General features: G+C 39.3%; 1 protein-coding gene across 1 annotated transcript in view; it reads left to right on the forward strand.

The window, feature by feature from the left end:
• LOC108068116 (pneumococcal serine-rich repeat protein) overlaps positions 1 to 11,270 on the forward strand; it is a 32,485-nt gene extending 21,215 nt beyond the window's left edge. Inside the window, 3 exon segments of the mRNA XM_070218984.1 lie at positions 1,569 to 1,774; positions 5,242 to 7,380; positions 8,613 to 11,270. Of these exon segments, the coding sequence (XP_070075085.1) occupies positions 1,569 to 1,774; positions 5,242 to 7,380; positions 8,613 to 9,825 (3,558 nt within the window). The 3' untranslated portion in view covers positions 9,826 to 11,270.
• Positions 11,271 to 12,830: the final 1,560 nt, after the last annotated feature.

The raw sequence follows: 12,830 nt of genomic DNA on the forward strand, positions 1-12,830 counted from the left end.
ACCGCTTAGAATCCCATTTAAAACAAGTTTTTTTTTCTGTTATCATTGATGAAGAAAATTCATGCCACTTGAATAACTTGGGAATTGGTAGAAGTAGAGATCAGGCCGAAAAAAAATGTGAAAATGGAATGTAATGGGGGTATAAAATATGTGGTGTACAGAGGGTTTTCTCTAGAGAGTGCATGGCCATGTTTTGTTGGCCTCGCTTGTAATCACACACATATATTCATATATGCATGTACATTGTACATACCTACATACATATATATATATAAATCGGTGTTTGTGTTAGCGTGTTTTTTTTTTCTAGCAGATTTTTTCACAGTTTGGCAACAGCGCAGCAGCAGCGTTCGACGGCATCTGAAAACTAGGTCATCGGTATAGTGTGCATAGGAGAGTGGCTCCATCTCCCTCTTTGCCCATCCCCATCTCTTTCCCCCCTGCTAGCTCCCTCTCTTTCCCTCATTGGTTGTGCACGAGTGTGTGTGTGTTGCCCACAACCTGTTGCTGCTGTTGTTGTTGTCGTCACTACAGTCAAACTTCTATAAAGTAAAGCCTCATTTCTTATAAGCAAGATATCTTTTGAAATCTAAAAATATTTCAAACTATATTTACTGTTAATTCAAGAGAAGCCCTGAGTAAGAGGAAATCTAGATACTTATGAACCTATTTTAGTTTTAAAATATTTTACAAGATTTTTTCTTTGCATTGTTAAAATAGTTTTAAATTTATTATTTGTATAACTTTAAAAAATTTAAACAATTAGTCTTGACCTCCTAAAGTTCACTTTGACCTCCAACATTAAAAAAAAGCGTAAACACAACAAAAGAAACCCGCGACTCACGCAAAAGAATACTGACCGTCTAGATACTCGATATGAGTAATGGCAATCTTATCAAATCTTAAACTTGAAAACGTAATTCTAATCGTGCGTACATAATCGTTAAAATAGCACGAAAAAGGTATTTAAACGGTTAATGGAGGGCTATTAATTGATTTTTTTGTAGTTGAACTAATTCGCATTGGCAATAAGTGGCTTCCGCCTTCTTTGCAATTGCAATCTAAATCCATAATTGTTAATTATGCATAACAAGAAATCGTTTCAATCGCCCGTACATATTCAAAAGTATATGTATGTTTGTAGAATAGTAGGTCACCGAAACGATTAACTAATTGGTTAGATTTAATTATCAATTAAATAGCAAAAGGCTGTCAATTACTTTAATTTGTGTTCAATGCTAAGTTTGAAATATTTGTGAGCGGGATAAATAGAAAGGACCCATTTTAAAAGGAGTTGTTCAACACTGCTGCTGATGCTGGCAAAAAGCTGATAGCTCTAAAAGAGCGCCGAATTCAAATTAATTTTATAATACCCTCTGGTCACTCTAATATTCAATTTGGTAATGCAAAATCTAAATTATTTGAAATGGGGCGCGCGAAAAACATACAAGAAGGCAATTTATATTAAAGTTGTTTATTTTTCCTACTTACTTTCCTATATTTTTTCCTATGTGTTTGTTATAGTGAGTTCTTACTAATTTTCACCCATTTTCTATTTTTCTCGACAGGCCCAGCAAACGCATGCGAATGCAAATCGCGTGGGAAGCTACCGGGAGCACATGAACAACCTGATGATGAGCGGCAGCAGTCGGCAGCCGTATTCCTACAACAATCCCGCGATCTCCATGTCCTCGGTGAACAACCACAGCGGGGGTGGCGGGAATGCCCCACCTCCCCTCGTTCGCTCGGCGGCGGGCCAGAATGCCAACCACATGTAAGTAGAATGACAGTCCATAGCCTCCTCCTATCGATTGTTTAAAATATCTTCAATCCCCCCACCCCCCCACTACTGTCCTTGAAAAATTTAAAAAAAAAACAAAAAAAAATATTAGAACTTGATGATTCTACATTTGATTTTGCCTTTCCTTATGACTATTTACATTAATTACATTTAGTACGTTGATTTTATTTGAAATCTCGGATACAAATGCGCAGAAATTGTGTTTTTCAAATTTTGTTGTAATTCGTTTTTGCCAATATCAAAACAAAAAAACCTTATACTCTATTTTTTCGCTGTTGTTGTTTTATATTATACATATATAATACACACATTTACTAAGTCGCTCTAAGGGTTGAGTTCTCAATGTCTAGGCTGGAAATGGAAATGCATCTAATGTCATTTTCGAAGCCCCCGAAAGTCGATCGATAAGTTGAAGGACGTGGCGAGCTTATAATTAGCAGTATAATATAATATAATTTAATATATCTTTGAAATAATGCTTAGTAGTCAGTAATATGATTGTGTAAAATGCTGGGTGTAGTGGGGGGAATTGCAGGCTATAGACATTGAGAAATCGCTACTTAGGTCTAATTTGCTCAGCCATTAGGGTGCCACATGATTTTTTGCAATCTCAGGAAAGTCCATATATATTTTTAATAATTTTGTTGTTCTTTCTTTATGCTCTTTCAAAAAAACAAAAAAAAACAAATATTGCACCGATTGTTTTTTCCAATTCTCAATGTTAGATATATGAACCATACCAAAATCGGCGTTTGTGCACGCATTTTATTTGAAGTTTTGATCTGTGTTTTACACCATCTTACAATAAATATACAATATATAATACTCGTTCCTCGCATAAATTCTCTCTGCTCTTTGTTTGTTTGCGATTTGCAATCGAAGTCATGCAACACATTAAGTTAATTACTCTTTTGAACGTCATTTCCCATATAAAAAAAAAATTATTGTTGTTGTGGTCGGAAAGCCAAAAATGGATAAAGTCTGTAATTTTTCCAAATCTTTCAGTGTAGAGCTGATGTTATCGATTTATTTCTTTTCATAACCTAAAAGTTAATTCCAAAATAGATGTTTGATATATATAATATGTTTTTCATAAAGAACTTGCTTTCCAGTTTAAATTCCCTTTCTGGCCAGTAATGTTTGAATATTACTTGGACTAGATTAATTATCGATTTGATTGGGAATTGGATGCCGGGTCCATACAGAATTTGATTTTATGTTTTTCAAAATAATTACCAAACACCAATCAACCATACCACAAAAATCCCCAATTCCCCCTCATAACATTTTCCAAAAAAGACAAAAACAAAATTAAAAAAAAAAAAAAATTAAAAACCTTACTAACCGATTCGAAACGACAACTTTTTGCAAATACTTGACGAGCTTTTGTTCTCTCTTTTTTATTTTCGGGTCTCCAGATTCCTAACCTCTTACGGCATGCATTAGGGTGGCTCAAGAGAGGCTCTCAAAAAAGTAGAGTGAAAAGAATAAGCTATCGGTATCGGAGGCGCGAGACTAAGGTGGAGAATATATCGCTCACATTGGGATTACACGGTTCTACCTACCACCCGATCGATTAACACTACTACCGCCTACTTACTCCATATATAAGTCCAGTAGAACTAAACCCAAAGTACAACACACACACGAACACGCCCACACACACACCCACACACGCATCTGTACATACACATCATGTTGTAGAGTTCTCCTAAATATAGAGCATATAACTCTCAAAATCCGAAAGTATCCCTAGCGATTGCATGACCTCCCCGACTTGATTAAGTAAAAATAAAATGAAAGTAGAACATAAATCTTTATAAACATTATATATATGAAAACGTACATGTATTTGTTTCCTTTTTTTCAATGGAATGATGATGATTTCGTTATAACCTTACTTTGTATATTATTATGATAATACCTTTTCCTTGTTTTGCTCTAAAACTCTTTTTTTTTCTTCTTTGTATGATATAATAATAATTTAATGTTAAAGAGGAACTACAACATATTTTGAAAAACATAAATTCGCATAATAAAAGAGAAAAGAAAACCCGAAATGATTTATCTTTAAAAATATGGTTAAATATATATTTAATATATCTAAATGCAACAAAAAAAACATATCTACATTTATTTAATGGCTGTGTGTACTGACTACCCCTAATGATATCACATGTACACACACACAGATACACCTCAAACTCTCTCACACATACATAAAACACAATACACACACACATACACGTGGTATGACTCACGACTTGTGACGAACGAAAAAGTTAAAAAATATATATGTATTTTTACCTACATATATAAAAAAAAGGGGAAAACGAGGCAGCAGCAGCAACAACAACGAGAACAAGCTTTTATTGGTGGTGGCAGGTTTTTTTTTTAACCCCGTTTGGCCCCACCCACCCCCTCCACCCCCTCTCACATACACACATATAAACACCACTAAAACAAAAAAGATACAAAGTACAAGATACAGTGAAAGATCCTAGATACATTATATATAATGCGTGTACAAAAGTTGAAGTAATAATACTCTTGATGAAAAATGTATGACAATCGATTCTAAAACTTGGCTTAAAAAATAAGAAGAAGAGGATGTAAGGTTAGAATTAAACGGTGCAAAAAATAAACAGAAAAGAGAGAATAAAAGAGCTTTTTTCGAAAGCTTTTTCCTAACCGATTTATACACCTATTGCATTTCATATAAATTTCATAACAACACATTCAAACAATACGAAAAGGGAAATAGTTCAAAAGAGCATTGAGAAATTTTTTTAAAATACTTATGGAAAAATCTAGTTTTCCAACAGTTTTTGTTTTTTTTCAAGAAAGACATAAAGAGCAGAGAGTAAACCACAACAAAATTCATTAATTTACTTCATTAAACCAATGAATACTACAAATCGGGCATATTCAAAAAAACCAACGATAATTGACTATCGCCACCTGGTTTTCTCTCATTTGTTTTCATATCGGCAGCAGTCGAGCGAAAAGGCGCAGGCAATCGATATCCCGATGTCTCCGATATGTTTGAAATCGGCAAAGGCGAGGGCTAAACCGGATGCAGAAGAAGAAGAAGATGAGGCTGAAGAAGATGAAGAAGAAGAGGAGCCAACGAAATTCGAAAAGAACAGAATAAAAATCCAATTCAAATGCATACCAAAAATCAAAAACCAAGAAAATCCCAGTGTTATAAGACTTAGTTAGTTGATGAGGAATTGACAATTACAACAAAATCGATTGAAAAATGCAATAAACGAGTCCTTAAGAAGCAAAAAACAAAAGAAGATATAAGATAATGATATATAAAAATTAAAAAAAAAACAAAAAGACAAATGTAAATAAAAAATCAAAAAACTTAAAACCAAAAAACCAAAAAAAAGGGGCGGTCACCTCGACTTATGTATTGTATATAATGTTTCTAGGTCAAATGTCGAGCAGTCACTGGTGCAACAACAACAGCAACAGACACAACAACAACCGCAACAACAACGACACCAGAACAGCACATTTAACAACAACAACAACCAGAACAACAACCATGCAACACAGCAACAACAACAACACTCTTCACCAAACAACCAGAACAATAATAGCCACCACCATCAGCAACAATTAGCCAAAAGTCTCAGCAGCAACAGGAGCAACATGCAACACAGCAACATGAGCAACAGGAGCAGCAGCAATAGCAGCAACAACAACTCCAATTCAGCGGCTGCTGTGGCCGCTGCAGCTGCTGGATATGTTCAAGCGCTTTTGGGAGGCGGTACAGGAGGAGGCGGAGGCGGAGGAGCAGGGGGCGTGGCTACCGGCGCTGGCGCTGGCAACAACAACAGCAATGCCTTCAACTACAACCTGCCCTCCACGCGAGCCGATTACACCAATCTCGCTCTGTGGAATCAACTGACACCCGCCCAACGTTTGCTCTTCAGTCAGCAACTCAAGGGAGTCACAACATCGCCGGTTTCTAATCCCAGCTCCTCCAGTCATCATCATCCCACCAGCGTCGTCGGCAAGCAGAACTTTCCAGCCCTGCCCTCGCTGCCCCTCGATACGGATTTGATCACCATGCTGGACTATAATAATCCCAATAAGGCGAATAAAAGTCAGAAGAGCGGAAATGTGACCTTTACCAAGCCCATAGTGCCGCCACTGATACCAGATGGTTCGGGAGCGGAAATAACGCTTACGAAGAGTCGGAGAAATGGAGGTTCCGATGGAGGAGCTGTTGCACCCACTAGTGGCACCACCATACCCCTAAATTCCACGCAGGCTCTCGAAGACTTTGAAAAGAAGTTCACCGTGATGACGGATGAAATGCGAGCGGTTATACAAAAGGTTCTGGCCAATCCGGATCTATCGACTTTCATACAAACGAATTCCGGCAGCAATAATAATAGTAATAATAATCACCTGGTGCCTTCCTACATATCGCCACCCATGTCGCCATCGGTGGTGGGCATGAACATGGGCATGGCCATGGGAAATGTGGCGGCCACTCTGACATTGGCCTCCAATCCCAATGTGACGATAACACCGCAGTTGCCGGGACATTTTCTGCATTCACCATCGAGTTCGTGTTCCAGTTCGAGTGCCTCGAATACGGCGGCTTCGCCATTGGGCAGTGGCGGCGGAGGTGGAAGTGGATCAAATGGAGGGGGGGCCACTTCAGGGGGCGTATCATCTTCGTCGGGTCGGCAAAAGAGCGTGATTTGCTCGACCAAAAGCAATAACCTGCCCATGGCCATACTTTCGCTAGCTAGCAATAATAATTCACTGGGGGTTAGCTCAAATTCAAATGCAGGCGGACGAAGGACAAATAGTAGCAATAATAATAACAGTAGTTACGGTCGTCAGACACACAGCCAAAATAGTAGTACACAAAATAGTAGCACACATAGTAGCACCACAGCCACACCCACTGACGTAATCGATCTGTCCTCCTCCCGAAGGTCACTAGCTGCATCCGCAGCCTATTTGCAGCAGCACTCGTCGGCGGTGGCGCAGCAGCAGCAACAGGCGGCAGCGGCCCAGGTGGTGGCCCAGCATCAGCGTCTGGCCGCCGCCGCAGCCCATCATGCCCAGCATGCCCAGCAGAATGGTCGTGGCGGTGGTGGCAGTTCCTCCGGTAACTCTGGCAACTCTGGCGGGAGTAACGCGAATTCTTCAGGCAGCAACGCGAATTCTTCAGGCAGCAACAATGGAACGAGCGGAACGGGCGGTGGATCGACGGGAAATAACGGTAGTTCCAACTCGAACAGCGCCTCCATGCACCTGCAACGCCATGCGGCACTCGTGGCGGCGGCCACGGCGGCGGACAGTGCCCAGCGGTTGTGCGTCATACCCGAAATACCCACCAACAACATGAACCTCACGCCGTACAAGGTGCAGAAGGTGTGCGTCGACAAGCATCTGGTGCCCTGCATCAACATGAAGGCCTACAACGACTCCGAGCAGCTGATGACCCTCATCGAGTTCCAGAAGAACTTCTTCCCCTCGGTGCCGCTGGACCACTGCAAGCGGCTCATCGAGGCCCTCGGTGTGGAGCTCTACAAGGCGAATCGGTGAGTTGGGCATTTATATATAACTAATATTGGGGCTTCCCTAATTAAGTCAAAATCTAAAAATAATTACATTTTTGGTTAATTTACTATTTTGAAAATCTTATCTACACTTTTTAATCTGTTTTTCTGCTTAAAAAGCCAAAGCCGATTTGTCTGTGTTTAGAAACTATAAAAAAAAAGGGTCTAAAAATATCAAAATTAAAATATACATATTTTTGAAAATTCAAATCTATTATTCGAAATTCAATATTCCAACTTTGATGATTTTTTTATGCATAAAAAGTTTACTTCTTTTTTTCTGTAATTAGAAATTGTCAAAAAATTGTCTAAAAATATGAAAATTAAAATAAAATAATTAATATAAGTCAAAATTAAAATATAAATATTTTTGGCAAATTAAATCTATTATCCGAAATTCAATCCTCAAATTTTGATGAATTTTTTTGCTTAAAAAGCTAATTTTAATTTTTCTGCATTTAGAAACTTTCACAAAAATGGTCTAAAAATTAACATTTTAATTTATTAAATATTTTTCCTCATGTAAATCCATTTTTCGCAATTTAATCAACAAATTGTGATGCACTTTTCTGCATAAAAAGTGGTTAGCCACTTGTTTTTGCCTTAGTTTTTGTAATAAACGACGGCTACTTTGTGTGAACGTAATTGATATTGCAATAACGAGGAGGAATATATTAAAAAAGCTGTCAAAGGGATATTAGTTTGGAATGCAGTCAACCAAAAGGCGCAGGCAGATGTCAAGAAAATTTCATATGAATTACTAGGAAAAGCATTAATGAAAATGTTGTCAGTTTTGTGTAAATATAAACATGCGCCACTTTGAATCAAGATAAATAAGCATTTGAATGAGCAAGGATTTCATGGGAAAACTATGAACTGCTTTTCATAAAAAGAAATGGATATTGCAAGTATATAGAAAAAAATTGACAAAAGATCGGATTGATATGCGCTAGTCAATTATATATTTTTTAAAGATTAAGTTATTCATATCATTTTGATGTGAATAAGGTTTAAAATACTACTAAATACTGAATTTGGTATTTTATATGACATGATAAAATATCAAGTTGATATGTTTGAATCATAAATTTGAACATGAAATAATGTAGAATTGATCCTATTTCATATCGAAATACAGAGGTATTTTATTCCTTGATTTCCTTCGACATATTTTAACCCTAACTGATGGCCATCTCTTCTCGATTTTTCCACAGGCGACAGGTGCAAATCCTGATGGAGTACGACCGCAGCTACAACGAGAACATGCCGCTGGTGCAGGTGCGCGACATAATCAAGTACATGACGCAGCTGACCTTCATGACGCGCCAGCCGGAGCAGCCGCCGGCGAAGAGGACGCGCACGAGCTAGGAATTAAGCTGGGGAGCACAACATTTGCCACCAACAACAAGCACAACAGTAACAGCAGCAGCCACAATACCAACCACACAGACAGCAACAAATAGCAGCAATAACACCACAGCAACAGTTCACACAAGATCAACAGCAGCAGCGGCAGGCATTCCGCTGAGGAGACGAGCCCTCACACCGCCGGCAAATGGTGAAGTGCTGACCAGGCGGAGGGCGCTGGCACCACCGCCAGCTCCACCAGTTCCTGCCACGCCACCCGGAACCGCAGGATCTCCGGCCACACCTGCCACACACAACAGCAACACATACGAAATGTTGTACTCCCACAACCACACACAATCGCACCACTCGCACCACCCAACAGCTGCCGCTCAGCAGCACCACCAGCAGCAGCATGAGCAGCAGCGTCTGCTGAAGAAGCGGCAACATGCCGAGCAGACGGCCGCCAAGAATCCCCGCCAAAAGATGGCCGAAGTGGAGCATGCCTACCTATCGAATCTGTATGGCAAGGCGGCGGCCAGCATGCTGAGTCCACCGCTGGGCAATGTCCAGCCCGAATGGGAGCAGCAGAGGCAGCTAAGAAGGAATCAGGCGGCAGCACAACAACAGCAGCAGCCGCAGCAGCAACAGACGGTGGCGCCGCCGCCGCAGCAGCGACATATAATGCATCGCAGGCATAGCGTTTGTGCCGCCGGATTGGCCAGCCTTTCGCCCGCCTCCTCGACGCACTCCTCCTCGACGGCTTCGCCGACGGCGGCCGCAGCTGCCCTGGCTGCCGCCTCCTATTACGGCAGTGCGGCGGCAGCAGCGGCGGCAGCATTTACGGCACCATATCAACACCATCATCATCATCATGCAGCAGCGGCGGCGGCTGCTGCGGCGGCCCATCATCATCATCATCATCATGCGGCAGCAGCAGCAGCGGCGGCGGCAGCGGCGGCAGCTGCAGCGGCGGCCCATCATACCCATGGCCAGCCATCGCCCACCATTTATCCGCCCACTCCGCCGCCATCGGCGCCGTGGGTGCATCCCTGGTATGCCGGCGATGCGGCCTTCTGAGCGAGAGATCATCGTAGATAGAGCATAGATCCTAGAGAGATCCAGATTTAGATCCCCAGGGGCGAGCAACTCAAGCCCCACACTGTACATTCGAGTTTCTAGTTTGTTAAGCTATTTATTAAAAAGGACAAAAGAGAAAAAAAACTAAAAAAACAAATAGAAAAACCTAGAGGGAAGACGAAAAACACACATTTTTTTTGCGCTCGTGTCTGGAGAAGATTAGGTTGTAAGTAGGCTAACTAAAACAATTTCTGGGCATTATATGTCAACTAACCAATAATAATCGATGATATATATATATATATGGACTAGGGCTGCTGGGATTTCGTTTGGTCAAAACATAAAAACAGCAACAGCTAAAGCAACAAACATTTTTAACTGAGAACTCAAAGAACTGATTACATATTATTATCAAAACACACACAGATTCGTTTGATTCGTTTGGAATATCTGATTTCGAAAGTCTTTTTCTAGAAATATTTATATAGAGATATGCTATACATATGTAATATATAGATAAAGAGCCAATAAACTCGTCGTATTGTAAGCAAGAAATTAAATTTCTTGCGTTTCAAAACTATGCAAAACAAAAAAAGAACTAAAGACGCGAACTAAACGAAGGCAGCGCAAACTATTCAAAAAGTGAGTCAAATTTTGTAAGCTAGCAGAAGAAATTCCATTTAATATTCTCATTATCGTCGTCTCATCAATGTCAGAATAATATCATCAGAAAAGTTCCCCATTCGAGCAGCGAAGCATAAATCCTAAGCAACTGTATAATTTAACAATTTCCAAATCTTACAAGTAACATTAAAAGCTACAACTAAAAATTAAAAAAGAAAAAACAAAATGATAAGCTGAGAGGAAGAAAAAAAACACACAAACAAAAACAAAAACCAGAAAACTATGTTAAAAACATACAAAAAAGAAAACATTAAAATTAAAAAATACAAAAAGGAATGAAAAGGAAAACATTATGTTATATACAGTGTATGTATATCGAAAAATATATATGTATGTGTATGAAATACTTGAATATCCGTTTTATGGATTTAAGAACCTTTTTTTTTCCTAGTTATAGTTATTTTTTTGTATTGGCGAAGCGTAAGGATATTTATTTAATACTATGTTGCTAGTGTTGCACTTATAATTTCTCCTTTTCCTTTGCTCTTGTCACTCATTTTAATCCATCTATAGTTCAGTGCTGTTATTAAGTTATCTTGGGCAATTGTTTAAAGGAATTGTAATTTTAAGTCACACACCTACACACACACACACAGACAGAGAGAGAGAACTAAGTAAAATTATGATTATGAACTTTATTATTGTTAGGTTTAAAAGCCGTCAAAGTATTTATCAAAGTGTGTTTTCATTTTTGACAGTGCAGCAAAAAACTAAAAGCATAACGGAAAATAAAGAAATGAAGCAAAACTAAACAGAATCAATATGGAAAATGGTGTTATTATTTATTTTTGGGGGATATTTAAAAGTGGCGCCCTGCTTTTTGACTACCAACTTGGCGGAAAGCTCGCTGTAGAGCTTTTTTTGGAGCCTGACTTGGATCCGGAGTGGAGCTTTTAAGGATTAGTGATGTCTGTACTGTAAAGTAAAGGAAATAGCTTTTAAAATGTTATATTATTTAATTTTATAAATATTTTGAATAACGCTGGCATTGTTTTATAAACCTACCGATAAATTTGACTGTTTTAAATCCTGAATTTTAAAATTTAATATGTACCGTTAGTAAAAAAGCTCTCAAAAGAGCTTAAAGCTTTAGCAAATTGAATGCCGTTAAACTGTAGATCTTTGAAAAATCCTTAATAACCATAAAAGCACCTAAAAAAGGAGAGATACAAAAGTTATATGCCGCGTGATATTAAAATGGGAGGCATCTGCCCACAGCAATGTTCTTGTCAAATGAAGTGCAACATTTTTTGTGAGGCCCCTACTCTCTTTCCCCATCCCGTGGAAAATTCAGGACAAATTGCATGAAAACCGTGTACGCGTGCATGAGCAATAAAATACTTTGGGGACCAAACTGTGCGGAAAAACTGCAACGGACCAAAACAATGGCAGCAGCAGCGACACGAATGAAGTTTAAGGGAATTTCCACTGTAAGCGCAAGATAAACATGACCCTTGGGAGGAGGCAAATTGGGGTGGTGGTGGGTGGTGCAACTTTGGTCCACCCCATCCGCTGCTGCTGCTGCCAGTTTGTGCCGCGTGTGTCCTGCGAGTCCTGGGCGAGTAAACAAACGCACATGGCTGGCAGGCAGCGGGACAACTGTACAGGCTGGACAGGATGTTCTACAATAATTGATGAGTGCCCCGAACGGAGGATACCCTCTAAGTTAAGTCTCTAAATTAGTAATATCAAAAATGGTATTTCTAATTTTTAAAAATTATTATATTTCAATATTGTATTTTTTCTTAATATTTTTAAATGATTATAGTAATGAAACCTAGTGACTTTTATAATGGGAATTTAAAAATGTAGCTTTCACGCCCCGTTCGTCGTCATTTATTCGACCCCGCCCACTCCTACACACACACACACACACATGTTGACTTTCCGCCATATTCCGTTGCATTGGGGAAAAAAGTTGATCCTTTCGGTTACCATCGTCCTTTTCCCCCGATCCTGTTGCCCATTGCCAAAAGCGAAAAGTGTAATTCCCGCAAATAAAACATGGTAACCGCCATGCAAACAAAGCAGCCAACCAACAACAGAAACAATAGCAAAACAGAAAAAAAAACAGAATGAAAAACGAAAAACGGCGGACAGAAATTTGTTTAAAAATATTTATGAAATATACACAAATTGTTTATGAAGTAAAACCGCAAACGTTTCATTTCGTTGGCAGGTCAGGGCCTCTGGGAAACTCGGAAATCCGATATGTCCACTAGAGGTCTGCATGAATGCATTTAAACTGACAAATGAATCACTCATTCTTAAAACTTGTATAAGTTTTTCTGTATTCATTACTTTAAATATGAGTGAATGCA

This window comes from Drosophila takahashii, chromosome X (genome assembly GCF_030179915.1).
Source record: "Drosophila takahashii strain IR98-3 E-12201 chromosome X, DtakHiC1v2, whole genome shotgun sequence".
In the NCBI taxonomy this organism is placed as follows: domain Eukaryota; kingdom Metazoa; phylum Arthropoda; class Insecta; order Diptera; family Drosophilidae; genus Drosophila; species Drosophila takahashii.